Consider the following 20,443-nt stretch of genomic DNA (forward strand, 5'->3'; position numbering starts at 1 on the left):
GCATTCCTGGAAGGTGAATACTGGAGGGAAGAGACATGCAAGTAGAGGTGCACATGATGACGCTGCCAAATAAACCCCTTTCTGCACAGCATCGTGCACATTTCTGTACAAATCTGAATCGGCTCTCATGTTTATGTTGCTTACACTTCCCAAATGTAAAGCACTTCATATTTCAAAACACTTCACGGAAGTAAGCAAGAATCATGTGCATTTTATAGATGGGAGAAAATAATGTGAATGAGGAACAGACCTCAAATATACAGCACATGTTATTTGCAGAAAACAAGTTTAAGTGGCAGCTCTAAATGTACACCTGAAGCAAACACCTAAAGCAATACCAGTTTTGAAAGTGACTGGAAAGTGCAGATTCTAAAGCAAATTGAAAAAAAAGTAGAAGAAAATAGAAGCGCAGAAGAAATGAACATTACTGTGCAGGAGCAAACAGTAGAGCAAATGAATCATCCACAATTTAGGTAACTAAGGGATTGATACTATTGAAGAAGTTCCCTGCAGCTATAACTTGCATTAACATTAAAATTTAGCTGGAAAAGAATAATTTTATAAAAGGTCACAACACAAACTAAGACCTCACTTTCTAATTTTGCCTATGAAAGCATAATGGCTTATAAGTTTTAAATTTAGAGTTCCTAAAATCGAACCCACAGAAATGCTGCGCACAGTTATGGCCACTCTTTGCCACAGTTGGTATGAAGTCCTCCAAAAGCTAGAAAGTGGTGCAAGGGAGAACACTCATCACTTTATTCAGTCTTCTGAAAAATATTATTACGCAGGAGCCCCTAGCTGGGAAACTGTAAGGCTTTAGGCACAAACATCTCCAAAGCAGCAGGGATAAGCAATTAATGGAAAACAGCCAAATTTTAAAATACTTGAAAAATGGACAATGATCTGTTAACTGTTGTCTGTGTAGCACTAGGATCCTTCACCAGTATGTTTTAGGAGAGGCTGATAAAAGGTAGAGTCATATATCAAAAAAGTGCTTGGAAAAAAGCACTTCATAAACTACCAAAGTAAGGAAATTCCTAAAACAAACGTATTCCTTCAGTTTAACGTAAAAGATTCGATTTAATGAGCCAAATCTAAACAAAGTGGAAGGATTGTTGCTGTTCACATAGAGGGGTCAGACGGCCTTCAGCTCAAATTCCACCTTCTCATGTTCCAGAACAGCCAAGCAGACAGCTGAGTTGGAAGATCACACGTGTTAAGGCAGGCGAGCAGAAAAGCATGCAGGATTTACAACAGTGGTAAATGATTAACATTTGGGGATAGTCCTCCTTTAGAAAAGAAACAGGATTTATACAAAGCTCACCCATGAGTAAATTCAGAATTTTGGTTTCTGTGAAATACACTGAGGAAGTGACCCATGAATACTGAGGGCTCCAATCCCCAACAGTTCATTGTTTTATTTTACCATTTCTCTCATGGATGTGGTTAAGGAAAGCTACATCCACTAGCAAAAAAAAAAAAAAAAACAAAAAAAAAAACTTCCCTACTTATCCCATAGTAAGGAATTAAATATTAAATCTCTGTCTACTGTCCTAACTTAGCAAAAAAATCCTTCATATCTGGCAAAGTACTTTCTACAATCTGGCAAAATTGCTGTTGGCAGCTGCAGCATTAACATTTTAAATTAAAGGAAACATTGACATTGGGAAGGGATCTAAGCTGCAAGGTAGCCAATAGAGGCATCTGCCAAGCAGAGTATAGAAATCCAGGAGGTCAGGACCTTACTTCTAAACCCCTTCAATCTAACTATCTACAAAATCCACAGTCCAGAAAATTTTGGTGTTCTCAACAATCTTTGGCAAGCTCTCTCTAAAAGAAGACTATTTTTCTGACAGAAAGCAAAGATAATTCATGCAGAAACAGGCCAATTAAAGACAGTAGCAGTTGAAAGGAGATCTTGTTAGCAGCACCAGACACCCTTGCAGGCACAATAGCCAAGTCACAGCGCCCAGCAATAAATATGTATGTTCTGGCAATTCCATTAACCTAACCCCACTCCCCATCTAGGAAATCAGAATGTAGCTCAATTCCTGACTCAGCTCCAAACTGTTGTCTTTTTCCTACAGCTGGATTTGCCCTTTATTGCAGGCAGTACTGTTTCCAGCGAACACAGTAAAACCAGAAAACAACTACTTTCACTAACAATGTCTCAAAGAAATGTAACACAGACACAGCAGAAGCATTGCACTTCAATTAAAATGCATCAGTTGCCAAGAAGCTTGTTTTCTTTAGGACACACTGTTTTGGGTTACATGCAGGTATGTTTTGCATTCACTCCCACTCTTCTATACAAACACTATACCCTGCAGCAGCTGGCATGTAAGCTGAGATTCCTGGACAATGTTAAGACAGACAGGCTCAAGTTCTCAATCCTAAAAACGCACATAACAAACCCAAAACCCAAGTGGCTATAGAGCCCTCTCTGCTTCAGAACCAAAGCAGCAGGATTTCAGTAAGCAACAGCAGCCTTGCAAACACGAGCAGGAACATTAGCACAAATCAGGTACGCAAGAAGATCTGGTCTGGGGCCAAGTCAAACATTTCCGTCAAAGGAAATACAGGTGACTAGCACTCATCTTGCAATTAGGCCAAAAGAATAAAAATATAACCATATTGAGAATGCTGAAGAATAAAGATGCCACCACCTTTCACCCACCACCATGGAAGGAATCGAGCGATCAACAGGATCCCACCATAGACAAGCACAGATTTCAGATACTAGATAAATCAAGGGCAAAAGAAAGAAAAACAACATTTATCATCATATGTTCTGATTGAAATGTCAATAAAATGCAACTCAAAGCAGAATTACCATCCCCTTTATCATTCAAAACTGATAGTATTAGAAGTCTTTAAATTAATACAATTTACACAATTGAAGTACATTTGTCACAGCACTGTTAGAAACAGGCACCATATACTTGTAAGAGATACTGAAGCAAAGCAGATTCATATGGCTGACAATGGGAGAAAGATCCTTTCTCTTGAGAGCTGAAATTGCTTAGGATAAGAGCTTTGGTGTCACTCCATTCTACCATGACTGCTCCTGAGGAGTCTGGCAGAAGCCAGAATTTCCCTTCTTGGAGAAGTCACAGGCAAGAGGAGCCAAAGAAGTTAAGTTGACCTGTGCACAAGTACTGGGTTGATATATGCCAATTTTTGGATTGAAAATAGCTCTGCAATATAGAATTAGTTTAAGAAAAGAGATAAATGTACGTGTACATTTATCTATCTTCAAACAAATCCTCTTCATTTTGAGATGCATCTAATCCATAAAACAAATACTCTGATTACATGAAATCAAAGCTCTTATCTTCAGCTTGTGTCATTTTCCTCAAGCTCCCATTCTACACAAGCACATGAGAAAAGTCAGCTTGCCTATTTCAAAAGGTTCAAAAGACAATTCACAAGGATACCAGTTTACAAGGTTCTGTATTATCTAAGGATCAAGGTTAAGTCGTTGGACCCCATGATACCAAGCAAAGAGTTACATGCTTATGGCAAATGAGAAGGACTGAACTCTCTCCAAGACTTTAAAATGCTAGTCCTCCTTAATTCCTTTAGCCCCTGAAGAAATTTTCTTTTGGTTGGCAGTGACTAAGCCTGTTGTCCTCACCTCTCCACATACAATTCATAGGAAGAAATCAGCTGCATCATCCCTAACTTGATTGTCAACTTACATTAGAGATATAAAGATGGCAGCTTATTTAAGCACAGATAAAGGAAAAGCTACTTGAATCATGCATAAGTAATCAGAATTCATTTCCCAGCACAGCTTAACATACCACTTCTTATCTTGCTGGCTGGCTCCTGGGCTCCTTGGGAGGTTTTCTATTTCCACTAAGACTGGTGCAGAAGGAACCGCTGTTAGGACAGGTAGGTTTGGCTTTGCATTCCAGCTCTTTAGAGACAGAATATAGACAAGTTATTATATACACATTAATGAAGTGATGACACATTAAAGTGAACAAAACATAGCAACACTTCTTCTTAAGCACAAAGCTAAAGCGAGGCAATTTTCTTCCCTTATTTCCCTAACACTGGATATCTATGCCCAGTCTTTTCCAGCACTGTACACAGTTAATAGTTAACTGCAACATTCAATTGGTCAATCACTGGATTTCAAGAACAAATAACAAAATCTTCAAATCTATTTAGACACAGGAAAATTGCCTTTAGAAAGAATGAAAGTCCTTACTTGTGATCCATTAGTTTGGCTGATAACAGCATTGTTTGCAGCACTGAAAGACAAGAATAATTTAAAACTGAATCAGATCAACAAACTGCTTTTGCAGGCTGGTAGAACTCTAAGGACTTTCACAATGAAACAGTCTAAGATATTTCCGAAGTATTAATCTCTTTTCACAAAGGGTATCAAGTTGTTTTTTCTCTGTTCCAGCTGTAGTTTATCTGCAACTCATCTGTTTTTAACTCTTCTTTTCCTAAACCAGTTTGATTTAAAAAGTCTTCCTGATTCAGTAGGAAGATGTGGTAGGCACTTCTAAAGCAAAAATTGTATCATTTTAGTTAGAACAGCCAGAAAAATGTGACACTGTGAAAAGCTAACCTATATGCTGTAGATGTTTGTTCCATAACTAGAACCCTCCTGATCTGACATTTCACATCACAAGAGTTTATCAGAAAAATTAAAGAGTTTCTTCTGCATACAACCTCTGATGGACTTAAAAGCAGCTATTCAAATTTACATGCACAGCAACTCAGCATAGCATTAATAATAATTTTATGTTATTAAATATTTACTATATTTGATGAATTAAATAAGACCCATATCCCCATTCTTGATGATTTCTGAACCTGCAAGAGACATTGCACATTTCTGAGAGACTTAAAAGCAGTAATGATGCATTATAGATTTCATGCAAAGCAAAATTTTTCCCCAGACTTGTAGCCTTTTAAAAAAGGTTCCCATCTCTTACGACCTGTTAATTTTCTGATTTATGCCCTGGATAACAGCTATCCAACCTGGCAAGCTGACAATTCAAATAGATTTCTGTATTTACTTCAGTGACTCTTGAGAATTATTTTATTTAAAACACCATTATGTCAACACTGAACAAGCTGTTCCTTGCCTGCTTCCCCCTTCCCCCTTTCTCTGTTGAGAGAATGTGGAGGTTACCCCAGAATTTTCAGAAATATTAAGGAGTGTCTTCTGACTAGCACATTCTCCTGTGCTGGGTTAACACAAAGAAGGGAGCAGCATACATCTTTCATGATGCATTTCAATTAGCAACACTGGAGTGTTGAGTTTCAGAAATGGCACAGCTTGCTGTGGAGACACAACAGTGCCACACCTAAGCACAGATCAGGAGACCGCAGTCTTATCAGGAGGAGAAACTGCACATGAAGTTTCTCTTCCTACTCTCAGAATGACCTAAGCAACCTGAAACTTGGGGAAGGGCATGACAACACAGTGTGACAAGAGCACCAATGAAACAGGCACATTTTGCATGCAGAGGATCTCAATGACACACAGTTTTGCAGAGTACTTTCCCATTATATAGAAAGAAAAAACAATACAGCAAGTCACACTGTAGCCTTGTCTCCCCACTTCCAGACTTCTTCTGCTCTCATGCAAGAACCAGCCCTGCTACTGCAGACAGAAAATGTTGGGCTGCATTAAGTCTGTTGTTCTGAAATGTTTTTTTGGCATTCTGTGGTGGTCACCATGGTGCTTAATATCTACGAATATCTACTTTTTAAAAAGTAATTTGGTTGCAACTGCTCACTGAAGTGTTCACAAGTAATTAAGGCAAAGGACAGAAACCAGAACTGAGTGACCTAAGTTTGTTCACTACCAGGCAGTTCTTTTTAACCTGGCTTCCTCTCTTCCCTTAAGGAAGGGTATGAAAATTATATGATTCAGACACATATGAGTAATTTACATTGCAACAGCAAGTATGAACCTACACATCCAGGAACTTTTAGTAGAAAAATAAAGAACCTAAAGGCTTCCCTTTCAATGTTGATCATGCATGAAAATAAATGCAAGTGTAATACAGAATAGAAACCCATCAATTTATTTCAAAAATACTCATTTTACTGTCTTTTCCCTGTCTTTGACCTTCACTGAATGAGGTATTTCAGTCACACAGCTGGAGCAGGCAGACTTCAGATAGAAGACCTCCTCACAAACTTTTACCTGATCTCTTTACATGGCAGCACATGAACTACAGCTCATATCCAGCAAGAATTATAGCTAGTAATAAACAAACTTCTTGGCTAGCTAGTAAGCAAGTCTGGCAAAATTGCCTGTATGCAGCAACACAGAAGCTTTGCTTTGAACACTAGCTTTTATATAAAGCAAACAATACCCACAGCTAAACCACAATTAAGAGTCCAACACTATATCCTCCTTCTGCAGACATGTGCTCAAGTACAGGTGCCAAACACCAAAGACAGAAATTCAAACACTGGAATGCATCTTACCTTGTTTCTTCCAGTTTAGCAGTGTATGCTGCAAAAATATAAAGCATTAATTAAAATTTAATTTATAATTAGGTTACCAGTTAAATATTAATTATATGATTAATAAAAATAGCCTAGCACTGCCTAAAAGTAGGCAACCAAAAGAGCAAAAGCTGAAACAAAAGAGCAAAAGTTGCACAGATCTCAAGTATAATGTGTGAAAAAAAAAATCTAAATTGGAAAATAAAATAATAAAATCTGAAGAGCAAACCAAAGCCAGATTTAAGCAAGTATCTGAAGGCAAACATGGCTGTCACACCTGACCTATGCAAGAGTGGGAGTCAGAAACAAGCTATCAGCTGCTGTCAGATCATGACAACAAAGGACAGCTCCTAACAACAATGAAAAAAATCTCAGTGACAAAAATTTTGAACTCAATTCATAAATCAAAAGTACCCTAATTAATATATCATTGTTTGCTGAGTCCAAGTTTTCCATCTTCATACCAAGACCTACTGTGTAACTTTCATGGGCAAGCTGGTTTGGACATACTTTGGACACAAGCTTTTTCTGATAAATACATGAGATCTCTTAACTAAGTCAAAGAAAACCTAATTTTGAAAATTCAAGAGAAGGGCAAACAGCTACAGGAGAACTCCTACCCAGAAATTTTAATGGAGATGATTACCTGATTCTCACATTGGATTATACTTCTCAGAATGGAAGTTCTTTTACCTTTCATTTGCAGGGTTCGTCTTGAGTATCTCTTGCTGGGCCTTCTTTCAAAGGATGCTGATCTCCTGGCTTTGTTGGTCTTTGTGGTTTGATATTCTGTTTTCCCACTAAAAATGCCATGTAAGAGTGCAAAGCAGTAAAATACATCGCTTATTTTTAATGATGGAATAGAGATAATGTTCATAAAAACATCAGACTTCTATTTTAAATTCATAGGTTACTATCTCATGTCAGTTCTAAAAAAACATCCCAAACTTCACACCTCAAAAGACTTTTCATAAAAGAGGGTAAGAGTTTTAGAAACATTCTCTTCTTCACGCCATTTCCCCAAGACAAATGGCAGAAGCAATAACTTTTTAAATACTAAATTGCTGTCAAAATATGTGTGCCCTCTGCATACTTCTGTGATCCCACTGCACAAGTTTTGGGAGAAGCTGAAAATTCTAGGAGAGAATAAAGTGTAAGTAATATTGCCAAAAGTCACAGAGAAAGCTGATAAAGGGACTAAACCCCAGCATCCAGGAAAGCAAGGAAAGCCAGGAGGTGTGTGCCAAGTGCCAGTGACACTGACCTGTATCGGAAGCGAGAGCCCAGGCGAATGAAGCCAGACCGACTGGAGCTTTTCTGGACAGGCCCCCGGAGCCGGAAGAAGGCGTGGTGCTCCACTGCACACTTCCACAAGTGTTTGCAGGCTTTGGGATGATCCAGTCTAAAGACAAAAGTGTGCTCCTGCTCCTTTCCCTTAAAGCACACAAAGCACACTGACAACTTACAAGGGGCTTGAGTAAGTCCAAGCTAAAATTCCATACAAGCCAAATAAAATTTGGTTTTTATGATTCCTAATAAATATTTTAAAAAATGTTTTAGGCAGGAAAATCAACATTTGCAGAAGCTATAATGAACAATTGCTATAGTCTAAAGTTGGAAAAGGCTGGAGTCCATATATTTAACAAACCTCTGAATAACTACAAATTGGAAGATACTATTACAACAGGAAGGTACTTGCTGATGAGGCTAAAACGGTTTCACTTCCAAATCTAATCTTCTCAAATTACCAATGCTCACTTTTTTAATTGTCTCAGGTGTAGGCAATTTCTTCGCCATAGAAACAATTCTGAAACCTGCTTAAGTAATTCATTCTACTAAATGTGGTATGTGGAATTTTTTTTAAAACTTTCTTGCGCAATGCACGCTGTTTCCAAAGTACCTGCTCTAGTTTCACCAGGCATTCTGTTTTTAAAAATGGATGACAGAAAAGTTTACCTTTTACTTAAGTCCCTTCATTTCCTTCCTCCCCCCACAAACCACAATCAAAAATCTTTCAGGCATCCACATTAATTCTCAAAACTTAAATATAAAACTTATATTTAAACTTAAATATAAATCTTATAAGGAAAGATTAGGAGTATGTACATTAGTAGTGTATAATCAAGACTGAGATTTAACTAAACAGATATTTATCTACCTGTTCATCATCTTCAACAACAACCAGAGTGAGTTTGTTCTTCTTGAAGTCAAGCCTTGTTATCTTTGGCCTGCCAGATGAACAGAAAGTGCAGGTTATGTCTATCTTTCAGTAACTTACTGAGAAAGTAAGTTACTCATATTCATGGCGCTCTCGCAACCCAAACAATTTTCTTTTTTGCTATCATAAAAGAAGCAAAAGAACCAAAATTGAGAACAGATTTTAGTGTACAATCAGAGAGCTTACCAGAAAAACAAACCAATCTTTGTGTCTCCTTCAAAGACAAGAACTCCTGTAGGTGTTAGTCCCAGGCTGTAATCATTGCCATCTCTTGCCTAATTGCCACAAAAGAAAAATTAGATTCATTTTTGTGTTTTACCCTCTATCCAATTTACTAGAGTGATTAATGTAATTTGTTTGTCCGAGCAAAGTGTTATAATTACACACGTCTGCTATCTTACACAACAAAACTCTTATAGTTTGATGATCTCATGTAATGAATTTTTCTTGTTCGCAACCCTTCAATAAGGCTGACTAAAGAGGAAAATTAAAGTTTCTTGATCTGTCTGTGTAATAAAGAAATCCTTATGCATTTGCTGCACTTGTGTCTCCACAGGAGATCTATGCTTATTTGTAGTTCTTCAGCTGGTAGCTGACTACACCCCAGCAAATTTGAATTACTATGATTTTTCACAAAATTCCTAAGTCTAAATACAAACTGTAGTACATACTTCCACATCAATCACAGATTTAACATACAGCAGATATGCTTGGACTCAAGTTATACCTTCTAGAAACATATACCAAAGAGTGGAATGTTGACACAAAGCCAGATCACTTATTATATAGATTGCAGGAGAACAATATTCCTTTTCTTTCCCCCCTCAAAGCAGAACTAGTGTTGAAATGCAACACAAAACTAACGCTGTCATTTCCAAAGGTCACCATGCTGTGGTTAAACATACCTTGACTATGTGCATGTCTACGCCATACATTTCCAGCCACTTAGCTTTGTTTAAGTAGTTAGTTTCAGCCTGTGCTGGTGTTTGGCCCCTGAAATAAAATTTTTGCTGTTAGGTAGATGCCTGAAAAAGCACAGAAAGGAAAAACTGGTAAATGAGGAAAGAGGAAAAGAACTTCCTGAAAGTTGTGAAAAATGTAAACACTGGTGACACCTGTTCACTTTATTGAAGATTAAGGTCACTTTTTAAAGTTTTAATCTGAACATGCTGCTGCAAAAATTACTGTTTTTCAAGATTTTGTACCTCATCATTTTACTCAGACCTTTGAAAAGCTTCATTTATCACATTATATTCTTTTACAAAATAGGACAGAACCATATTAAAATTCTATTTCTGAACAAGGCCACAGAAGAAGCATCAGCAGTATCTTTTCAATAGATTCTCCTCACAGAAAAATCAGTGCAAACAGCATTCACTGGAAGATCTAGTACCTGCATTCCTTCCACTTCTCAAAAACAGCTAATTCCATCTCTTCAGTCTGAGTGGGAACAAATCTGAACTCAGACACCAGCTCAGAGAAGTTCAGCTACAAAAAAGAACACTGTCAGGCACTGTTCTCAATAAACACAGTGGAAATCTCTGCAGACAGAAGAATTTCTGCACACTTTTCTAGTTAGTCTAAAATATTAAATTTCTTTTTGTGTTCCTTCTCCTATATCCAGAGATGTTATGTAGAAAACATACAAGAACATACCAGTCAAGGGGTTTGCCACATCAAAAATACAACTCCTTCTCCCACAGATGCTAACAAGTCCAGTTTTAAAGACAGATAAATATCTAAAATGCTGAAATTGACAACTAGAAACCTTTACAAAAATGTACTGATTTACTATTTTACTGATAGAAAACTCTATTTCTTGGATTCTGAATGCTGCAAGCATAATAACAGTCTTTTCACCCCCTCCTTTTTCTTTTTTTTTTTTAAATGCTGACTGAGGAAGTCTGTAGTTCTATAATAATTTACTCCCACTAAAAGGCCTGCCTCTGTTCAAAGGAATGTTGTCAAAGCCAGCTTAGGTTCCAGCTGATTTAAATAAAAGTACACAGCTGTCAGACAGTAAGATTAAAGCCCTGCTACAGGCCTCATTGTGGATAGAGAAAAGACCACCACAAAAAGCAGTGGCTATACGGCCTAATTAGATCACTTTGTTTTTCCAAAATCTTATTTACTGAACCTGTATCTTAAGGCTCTAACAATGCTAATATTTTTAACTGTGGAATGTATTCTAACTGCTTTCCTTCCACACAAAAGAGCAGGTTAAAAAGGCAAGTGTCTTCACAGTTTAATCCCAACTCTTATACCTACACATGATTTAGGGCCATTAGCACTTCCTGCATGAAAAGAAGAAAGTGTTTTGAAAAATACTTGTAAGAGAACAAATTTCAGTGACTTAGTCCTGTCTCATGCAGAGTAAGTACAGCAGATTCATAAGATATATGTTGTGTGGAGAATTTGTGTGGCCCAAACACATGGCACATCAACTGGCTTGAATAAGGCCATATATCCATATATCTATATGCTTCAATAAGGACCCAAAAGCCTACTGCAGGAGGCATTTTTTAAAACTTCAAGCCTTCCCTCTTTCTTTTGTGAGCTCCTCTGCTTGAAACCATAGGAAACTTCACATTTGTTAACATCACACCCTCATCCAAACAACACATTTTCATCTGGAATCGAAAGTTAAAGACAACTGATTAATAAAATCTCAGATGACTCAAACACAGCGCTGTATAGCTGAGGAAAACAGAGTATATCACATCTTGGGGCTGAAGAAGGATCTGAAATCCTAACAAGTGCAGTTCAACCTGGAATACTCAAGTATAAGCATGAGACATAGGGCATTAAGATGTTCCTACAAATAAGAGGAAGTCAAAAGCTGGTATTTTATACACAGTGCAAACAAAACCAATTTTTTATCTGATTTGGACAACAAAGACAACACTTGACAGAACCTATATGATGAAAAAGTAATGAGCTGTGTTACTACATCAAAGTGATTCAGGAAGGCTGCAGGCCTCGTATCTTCTGTGAAAGTGGACAGATTTGCACATGAGCGCCTGAGAAAACAACTTTAGGGCAAAGCTGTTTGTGTTCAGAACCTCCTTGTTCTGCTTCCTGAGGAATTGAGAATTTTCTGTATATACTCTCAAGCACAAGTACAATCTAAAAGATCTGCATTTCACACTGGATCACTAATGGCTGGGCAGAGAATATTTTATGGACATAACAAGGACAGACTTTTTTAGACAGTTAATAAGAGTCTACACAAAACTGTTTGTGCAACTTCACCCTTCCTTTCTTGCACCTACTCACCTTGCATGTTATAAGCTGCCAACTGGACAGCAGTGTCAAAAGGACATTCCAATCTGCCAAAAGAGAAATGCACTGTTAAAACCTGAACTGACACCATTAGCAGACAACTTATGTAACTGACAGTAAGAAACTGCAAATGTCTGGGATAAGAAAATTTAAAAGTATTGGTAGGTTTTCAGAAAATTATCAGGAGATAAGCAATACATTATTTAAGCATTCCTCTCCTGATATTCATGCATAAAACAATAGTATTTTAGAGGAAAAAAATAACATTACACTACTAAGCAAAACTTATTAATTATTCAAATATAAATGTAATAAACTCTATGCTAAACACACTGTAATGGTTTAAAAGGCTGCTTACTTTCCACTAAGAATATCCAGTTTCAGCTGCAGAACAAATAAATACCTGTAGGATTAAATAAGAAATAAGTCATTGAGTAATAGTGCTAATGTGTCACTCAATAACACGAGTAAGTTAGAGCTTGACAAATAAAAATGTTTTCTACTCTTAACATGAGTTTCCAAGACGAAAGAAACCGCACCATGACCTCTCAAGGCTTTATCAGTTGGGTTTGTGTGTTTTGCAGGCATTTCAAATGAAGCAAACCCAAAAGTACAAGTTGTCAAAAGCTGAACTACAGTGTTGCATGGAAAAATAAACAGGGTACTGAAGTAAATATATTTTTTATTCTCTTCTGATTCTACTTGAGCAAAGAACAAGTTGCATCTTCCACATTCCCTTCATTATTCATACATATACCAACCTCAAAAAAGAATGGTTATTTTTAAGTCTTGAAAAAAACAAATGTTTCTACTATGGATTGCTTAGTTAAAATCTAACCTGGAATGCTGACTGCAAAGTGACTAAAAATAAATAGCAGGCTGCAGCCTTTTCAACTTGTTTACCCTTCAGAGCCAGCTTTCCTACACTGCCTTGCATATCCTCTACTCTTTTTGCTTAGAAGTGGGGCAAATATTGACTATGAATCCCTTTGGTGTGCAATACCAATTATTCTGTTCCAATACCTCTGAAGAGCAGCCCTTTGCTCCATTATGGTACACAGCTTTCCTTTAACAAGAGAAGAGCTCTCATCAAGTATAAAACACTGGCATCCACCATGGTATCCAGTCTGAATTCCAGCACAGACTCCCAGAAACCTTACACACAACTTCTGCTTCAACATGTGCCCGTGTCTCCTCATTCTTTCATACACAGACACAAAAGAGGTGCAGGTGTTTTTCCTACAGGTACCACAGAAGTCCACAAATACGTTGCCAAACCATTAATTAACCAAAACCTTTTGAACACTAGCCTCTGCATGGGGAATAAATTTGGTTGATACTGACCCCAGATATGAAAATGAACACAGGCCTCCAGTGTGTAGTGGGTGTGACCCGTCTGTGCTTATCAGCCACATAACACTTCCACACAATTCAGGCACTTCCCATGCTGTGCTCCATGACCACTGGCTGAGAACATGAGCAAGCTGCACCTGTGGAAGCTGAGAAGCTCCAGCTGAGTGTCCTGTTGTTTAAAGGCAGAACCCTGGGAAAGCCCCTGCCAGTGTCACCTATAACCCACAGCACAGCTCTGCTTCCCACTGCTTCTGCTATTTCAAGGTGTCACACTGTGTCAAGACAGAAGGACAACTTGCTGCTGTCCTGCTCTGGGGGATTAGCTAGGCAGGCAGACAGTGTTTAAAAGCCCTCAGGTTTCAGGTCTGCCCAGCTAAAACTTGCACAGCAAGGTCTGACTGGCAGAACTCAAGTCAAGCTGGATGAAAACGTTCCATAGTAGTAGATACAGATACAGGTCTGAATTTTGTCTGCAGTTGCTGGTTTTAAAGACAGTTAAATGATTATTCAGGAACATGTATGGGGAGGTAAAACATTCTTCCCAGGACAGCAGGAAAGCATTAAGAAGCAGCAGTTACCACATTATGTTACCACATGTGAACATGAAGCTGCACAGGGTACATATGGCTGGAAGGGGTAATGCTACTATAATCTTCCTGGTAGCACTCCAAGGGATTTGGCTAAAGTGCAGATTGAAGATCCACACAGACATAAACCTGAACAACAAACAAATACACTTCACACCCTTACAAATGGCTGAGGTATGAAATGTCTACAGCTATCATGAAAACACAACTTTGTTTACTCTCCAAAAGGGATGAGCAGCAGTGGTAACAACGCAAGGAAGCGCTGTCTCTTACAACAGATTTGTACTCCTGACAGGTGGTAGGTTGGGCTCTTTTTCAAAGCTCCCCTCCTTGTCTCAGCCCATTCAGAAATGCAGTTCTATGAATGGATTTGTGAAATGCTTTAATCAAGAGGAACTGCTGCTCACCTGATACTACAAACCTACACCTATAGTGGTGTTAACTCAGCTCAGCATGGCAGTAAAATACTACTTTCCATAAGCTCTTTGAGGACCACACATGCAATGAATTGCTAACTGAAATTCCTTTTTTCAAAGAGAACCTCTAACTTGCAATTCAATGCTTTTCTGCCTGGAGACAGGATGACTGCATGCATTTGAAACTAACAGCTTAAGAAAAAAAAAAAGACAGAGGAATGATGTCCCGTTCTCTTCAGTGAAAACCTCTGTCCATCGTGTATAAGCTACTCAGATCAGTTGCCAAAACTGCCTAATGAAAAATGGTGCATTAAGTCATATATAAATATTGAGATCTCTCTGTGTCACAGCACATTTATCTCCACACACAAAAGAACCACTTTACAAAAAGAAAACTATATTTACAAAAAGCCAAGTAAGCAAGTAGTTCTAAAGAATTTTCCAAATTGTTTAAATAAATGCTATGGAAAACATTTCCCTGGCCTTATTTGGGTCCCCCTCTCACACACAAAATCCCTCTTACCTTGTTAGCTCTTCACGTAGATTGTTGGGCTCTGATGAGTAAAACTTTACACGAAAATGCAGACAATATGGGGGGCCAACTGCAAAGCAGAATTCATGCAAGACAGCAGTAACAGTTACAGGATGAGACAGGTTATTTATTTATTACACAGAATCACATCACAAAACTTGACTGAAATTGGTTGGCTATGTTCTACACAAGGTCTTAAGGCAGGAATTGCTTTATGCCAGGGAAACCCATGAGGAACATCAGGGTGAAAGGACACTTAAATATGCACACAAAACAGTTTTATGTGTTACAAGACAAGCCAATGATCATATCACATTAATGTGATTCTTCCTGCCAAGAGCACGTGAATCCAGGTTAATCCCTATATTTAAGGGCTCTATCCATCACCACAAAAGCTAAGCATCTTGGCTCTACAGTTGACTAAACCTTCAGGCATGCTGTTGGTCTCTGCAACACCTTCCCAGGGCTCTGGGAAATACTCACTGCTGACAACTCAGGCCCTTCTATTCCACAGAAGTTTATAGACATACTTTGTGGGAATTTAAGAGACCCTTCTAGGGAAGAAACATCTCTTCTGGAAACTAAAGAGTTAATTCAGCAAAAGGGTGGATTAATAGCTCTTCAAAAACGCGCATCGCTCCGCTGATTCTTGCATTTGACAGGAGGAATTTTCTCTCTCTCACTGCTTCCAAAACCTCTCTTGCATTAAAACAACACCACAAATCCCTGAAGACTTCCCACAGTGCAGAGCAAGGAAGCTGCTAAACAACATCTTCCCCAAGTACACATCACTGCCACAGCCAGGCCACACTGAAGCCTTGCGCAGCAGGTGAGGACTTGATGGACTGGACACAGATTCAAGTACGCAGGACTGCCCCATGCATGAGGTTCCAAGACAAGTTTTCCTATAGCCAGGATAATGCTCCAAAACACTAGAACATCCTCAGCTGCATTGACTCCACTTCAATTATAATTAATGAGTCCATAGCATCTTTAATTAAGAACATCAGAATAAAGTAGTATGAGCTACAGAGGGAAGATGCCATTAAACAATCAGTAGCACCATGCTGGGCTTTTGTCACTCGCCACCCTTGCCCCCTCACAGGACACTGCCCCCACCACCCATTTCAACTGACTGCGCTTTCCGGATGTTAAATACAATGTACCGAGAGAAAATGGAAAGGACACTTACTTTTAACTTGCTTTTTAATGCTTTTGGTGTTGTCCAGCCAATGCTGAAAAATAAATTAATTTCACTGAATTATCAATAAAGAAATCTCCCATAAAGAACAAAAAAGGAAGTGTCAGTGAAAACCATCTTGGAATAATAAGTAGTTTGTTAAAACAATCTAATTCAAATGTTTCACAATTCATAGCTTTCTGTGCTTGCTGAAGATCATTTTGCTCAAAGTTTGTAATGCAAAATGTCAGTTTTGAACAACAGAAACATCCTGTAGTACCTTATTTAAACCAAATCTTCAAGACAGCACTGTCTACTTAAAAGAAAAATAAACATACTAGCAAACCACTTCACTGGATTTTCATCCTGTCCAGACAAACACTTAATTCACACATTAGGAGGTCAGCTAGTGACAATCAGCCAGAGAAGCATAAATCATAGCTGAAGACTCTGGCACTCAGCTGTGTGTGATGTTTACTTGGGGCAGGAAGGGGAGAGACAAAATAAATATTGTTGGCTTTCAAGCATTTTCTTTTGATGACTCAAGTGCAGTAACAGCAGAGCTGTCTGTGTCCCAACATCAGAGTCGGCTCTACCTAATTCTCAAAAATCTATTCACGGATGACATTTCAGCAACTGTCACATGGGAGGACAAGTTACTGCCTCACCTACTAATGCTAATTATAAGCTATATACTGGACAAGAAGCCAAAATAATGGCTTGACTTACACTGTGTACAACAGCATGTGAAAAAGCTATACTTGGCAGATCGAAATACCTACACATGTACACTATGCTCCCCAAAATAATTGCACATAATCGCACTGCTGAAGAGTTTATAGCAGAAGTTAAAGCTGGAAACATCTAGTGGGACAGATCTCCTTCCTAGTGCTGTGCAGGGCCAACAGCTCCCTCCTCCAAAGGAGGTGACTCACCTAAACAGGAAACACAGCACCCTGACCAGCATAATTGCACTGACTCAACAGCCAGAGCCAACTACCTTACACACCATGTCCTGCATGGCTCACCATGCCCAGGGAACAACACCTCATCAGATCCATCCCAAATGTCACCTTGCAACTAATACAGATGACTTATATACTTAGACTCCTTTTGTTAAACTGTGTGACATGAAGTTCACAGGGAGCTCCAGGGAGGACAGAAAAGCAAGAAGAGTATGAAAAAGAACCAGTATTTTCAGGTTGCACTGCCAAGTGTAAACACATTCCTGCCTCCAGAACAGCCCTGCCTTCTGCAGAGAGCTGAAGTCAGCCTGCAACACAGCCGGGCTGTGACTGATTGCTGTATTAGCTGCAGATGAGAATGCTTAAACCATCTGCTGCTGCTGTGCACACAGCTGAGAATGCTCTCATTGCCTATTCAAACTAAGCAGTTACAGAGAGCTATCTGAAATGTATCTAATACATTTTTAAAATAAAGCAGGAAGCTTAAGGAGGAATGAAGCAAATATTTACATAAATTTTGCTTACGCTACCAGTGAAATGGGAGTTAAGTAATTTTTTTTCTACAAGGAAATCATATAATCTTTTTTCCTATTCCATAAACTCACTTGCTGTAAGAGTTTACTCACTCCTTCCTCCACCAAAAAAATATTTAAGCTACACAGCTGGAGGCTTGCAGGTGATTTGGATACTGAAATGGCAAGGAGAGCCCTGTCTAGGCTCCAGGGCTGGCTGTGCCCCCTGTTTCATCTCCCTCCTGTTTTCTCTCATCTCCTCCACATTCCATAGGAAGGCAACAGAGAGGCAGGCCCACGACAGGCAACGATAGCATTTCACTCTGCTGGGCTCTGACTGCTGCTGCCCACAGGAGCTCTGCTCAATGGTGATGGTGTGCAAGGGAGAAGGGAAACAGAACTGCTTTTAAGTGGGGGTGGGAATGAAACAAAAAAACCAGCCCCAAAACCAACACATGAATGGACAGACACAGACGTCAAGAAACTTGAGATTTATTCCAACTGATTATAATGGAATTCAAGTGGACCTGGAAAAGAAGTTTACTTTTGATGAGGGTTTGCACAGCACAGTGTATTGCTGAAAATCAGAGATAAAGTTTGCTAAACAGAAGGCATTACAAACAACAGACTGCGCAGAGTACTGGAAGTCCTTATTAAAATAGTTTGCTGCTGCAGAAATTAAAAACAAAACACATACAAAACCCCCTCAAATCCTCACACAGCAACATTTCAAGAAGTTTGGGCAAATAGGTTTGTTAGACAAGATGTTGAGGCTAAAACTGATCTCTTCCTGAACAGCAGACTAGAGTGAACACAGAAATCACATGGAAACAACAATTCCTTCACTTCACTAATGGTTTCAAGAACATTTTTAAAGAAGCTATTATTTGAATACTAAAATCCAAAATGTCAGGTAGTTTCCATTATCTGGGTTTCCCCCACTCCCTAGCAAATCTTTAACACCCAACTAGCGATCATGTCAGCAGCAGAAAAGAATAAAAAAAAAGCAATCCTTCAGTTGTTCACAATAGATCTACTGAAAACTTATTTGTACTTAAAACAAGTGCGGGATTTCTAAAACTTTTGTATAACTATGTGTTGCTAGTTTGTATCAATAAAAGTAGCTAGCAAGTATGGTGATATTCTTAGATTTAAATTGGGTAGCAGAAAGATTATATTCTTCAGAGCCAGTGGACAATTCTGTCTACAGTAAGGGACTGGATTCTTACACTATTTAACAGGTCTCCTGAATAATCTTGGACAAGTCACTTGATTAGTCTCTGTTCTTTGTTTCCAGCTGCAGATTGGGTTTCTGCTAAAACTTGCCAGCTCCTTTTGCAGGAACGGCTGCTATTGCAACAGTTCTTCATTTCTTAAAGCAATTAATTATCTTTGGCTGTTGCATTCAGCTCTTCTGGCAAAATTCAATCTTTTCTGCTTCATTATACACAGCTCATCATTAAGGTCCAGTTTAAACAGATTGTTATCTCTACTCTGCTGCTTTTCAGTCACACATAGTTAAAAAAAGGAAGCAAACAGAGTTTGAAATCCCCTGTACCTGGCAGATTGTGCAGTATCAAATATTCAATCACGTGCTCTCTGGACTGGCAGTAATAATTTGCTAGACAAAAGCAAGGCATGAGCCACTGCTGTGGCAGAAAAGATTACTTCTTATTAACACATTTCAAGATGAAATAGGTTTATTTGCTAGCAGATCAGGGAGAGAAAAAAATTATCATATAGATAATTCTAGCAGTTAAAATTAACCCACTGTGATCTCTTATGAGATCCTGGAGACAGGGAAATACATCAGAAGCCACAGCAGAAACTGAGTTAGGATACCTTAACCATACAGACTACAGCTTTTTAGAAACAAAAAGATAAATGCAACAGAGTATTTCACTATCCATACTCAGCATCTTGGAACGCACACGCTGAGCACAGCTAACATGATTTTGAGACATATAAAATGGTATGCAATAGGCTATTTTCTCATTTCTGTTGTATGCGTGGTTCTGAATGCCATCCATCTGTTAGTGTAATGGTCTTTTTCTCTTTAGTGTTAAATGTTTCTGTTCTGCAAGGGGTTTAAGATGACTTTCACTACTGGGAACTACAGACCACCAGCAGCTAATCCCAGGGGCCTTGAAGTTTGCTTCAGATGCAGAACACCAACAATTTTCTCTGAGGAGCACAATCTTTACAATTACATGCTAAGCATAAAATTTGATCACAATAATTTTGGAAAGAAGCCATCAGGCTACAAGTGCTTTGGGGTGGAGCACTGCATCCAAAGCTGTTAGCTTCTTTCAAAGGTTCAAGTCTGTGGATTTTTTTTTTTGCCTTTGTACAAAGCTGCAACAACTAAGAGATTACCTTCAAACTGTTATGGACATGGATCTTCACAGAAATAAAGGAATATACATCACTGCCTCCATTTCTGTATGCTGACCTTGAACAATTCAGATATTTAGCTCAACTGTCTGTGCTTCCCCTCTGCCGTCCTAAGCATGAAATAATTCTGAAGTGGCCTTGAAACACAAAACCAATTAGGTTATACATCTAACAAATAAGACTGACATATGCAGCAGGAAAACACCAATCTCATTCTACCTGGGGATGTTGGGCTAAGTGAATACAAGTTTAAGTTGCAGGGATGCAGGACAAAGTAAAAAACACTCCTTGCCTAAAGGCTCACTTAACTTGCAGCTACCCTAGGTGGCATGATTAAATATTTGACTATAAGAAGTATCTATATAAAAGTGCATGGCCCAGAAGTGAAAGAACTGTGGTTACTACTGACAATGCTCTGCTTCTGACTTCAAAACCTGTTACATTTTTAGAAACACACAATAAAACACCAACTTGGGCCTGGAAGAACCCTCAACTCAAACTGATACATACAA

At 38.6% G+C, this 20,443-nt stretch overlaps 1 protein-coding gene across 1 annotated transcript in view; it reads right to left on the minus strand.

Moving 5' to 3' along the window:
- EPB41L5 (erythrocyte membrane protein band 4.1 like 5) overlaps nt 1-20,443 on the minus strand; it is a 51,325-nt gene that overhangs the window by 19,837 nt on the left and 11,045 nt on the right. The window contains 13 exon segments of the mRNA XM_014307401.2: nt 3,810-3,925; nt 4,223-4,265; nt 6,472-6,499; nt 7,186-7,292; nt 7,757-7,926; nt 8,651-8,720; nt 8,897-8,985; nt 9,616-9,703; nt 10,104-10,198; nt 11,946-12,039; nt 12,351-12,395; nt 14,872-14,950; nt 16,073-16,115. Of these exon segments, the coding sequence (XP_014162876.1) occupies nt 3,810-3,925; nt 4,223-4,265; nt 6,472-6,499; nt 7,186-7,292; nt 7,757-7,926; nt 8,651-8,720; nt 8,897-8,985; nt 9,616-9,703; nt 10,104-10,198; nt 11,946-12,039; nt 12,351-12,395; nt 14,872-14,950; nt 16,073-16,115 (1,067 nt within the window).

This window comes from Geospiza fortis, unplaced genomic scaffold (genome assembly GCF_000277835.1).
Source record: "Geospiza fortis unplaced genomic scaffold, GeoFor_1.0 scaffold112, whole genome shotgun sequence".
Classification (NCBI taxonomy): domain Eukaryota; kingdom Metazoa; phylum Chordata; class Aves; order Passeriformes; family Thraupidae; genus Geospiza; species Geospiza fortis.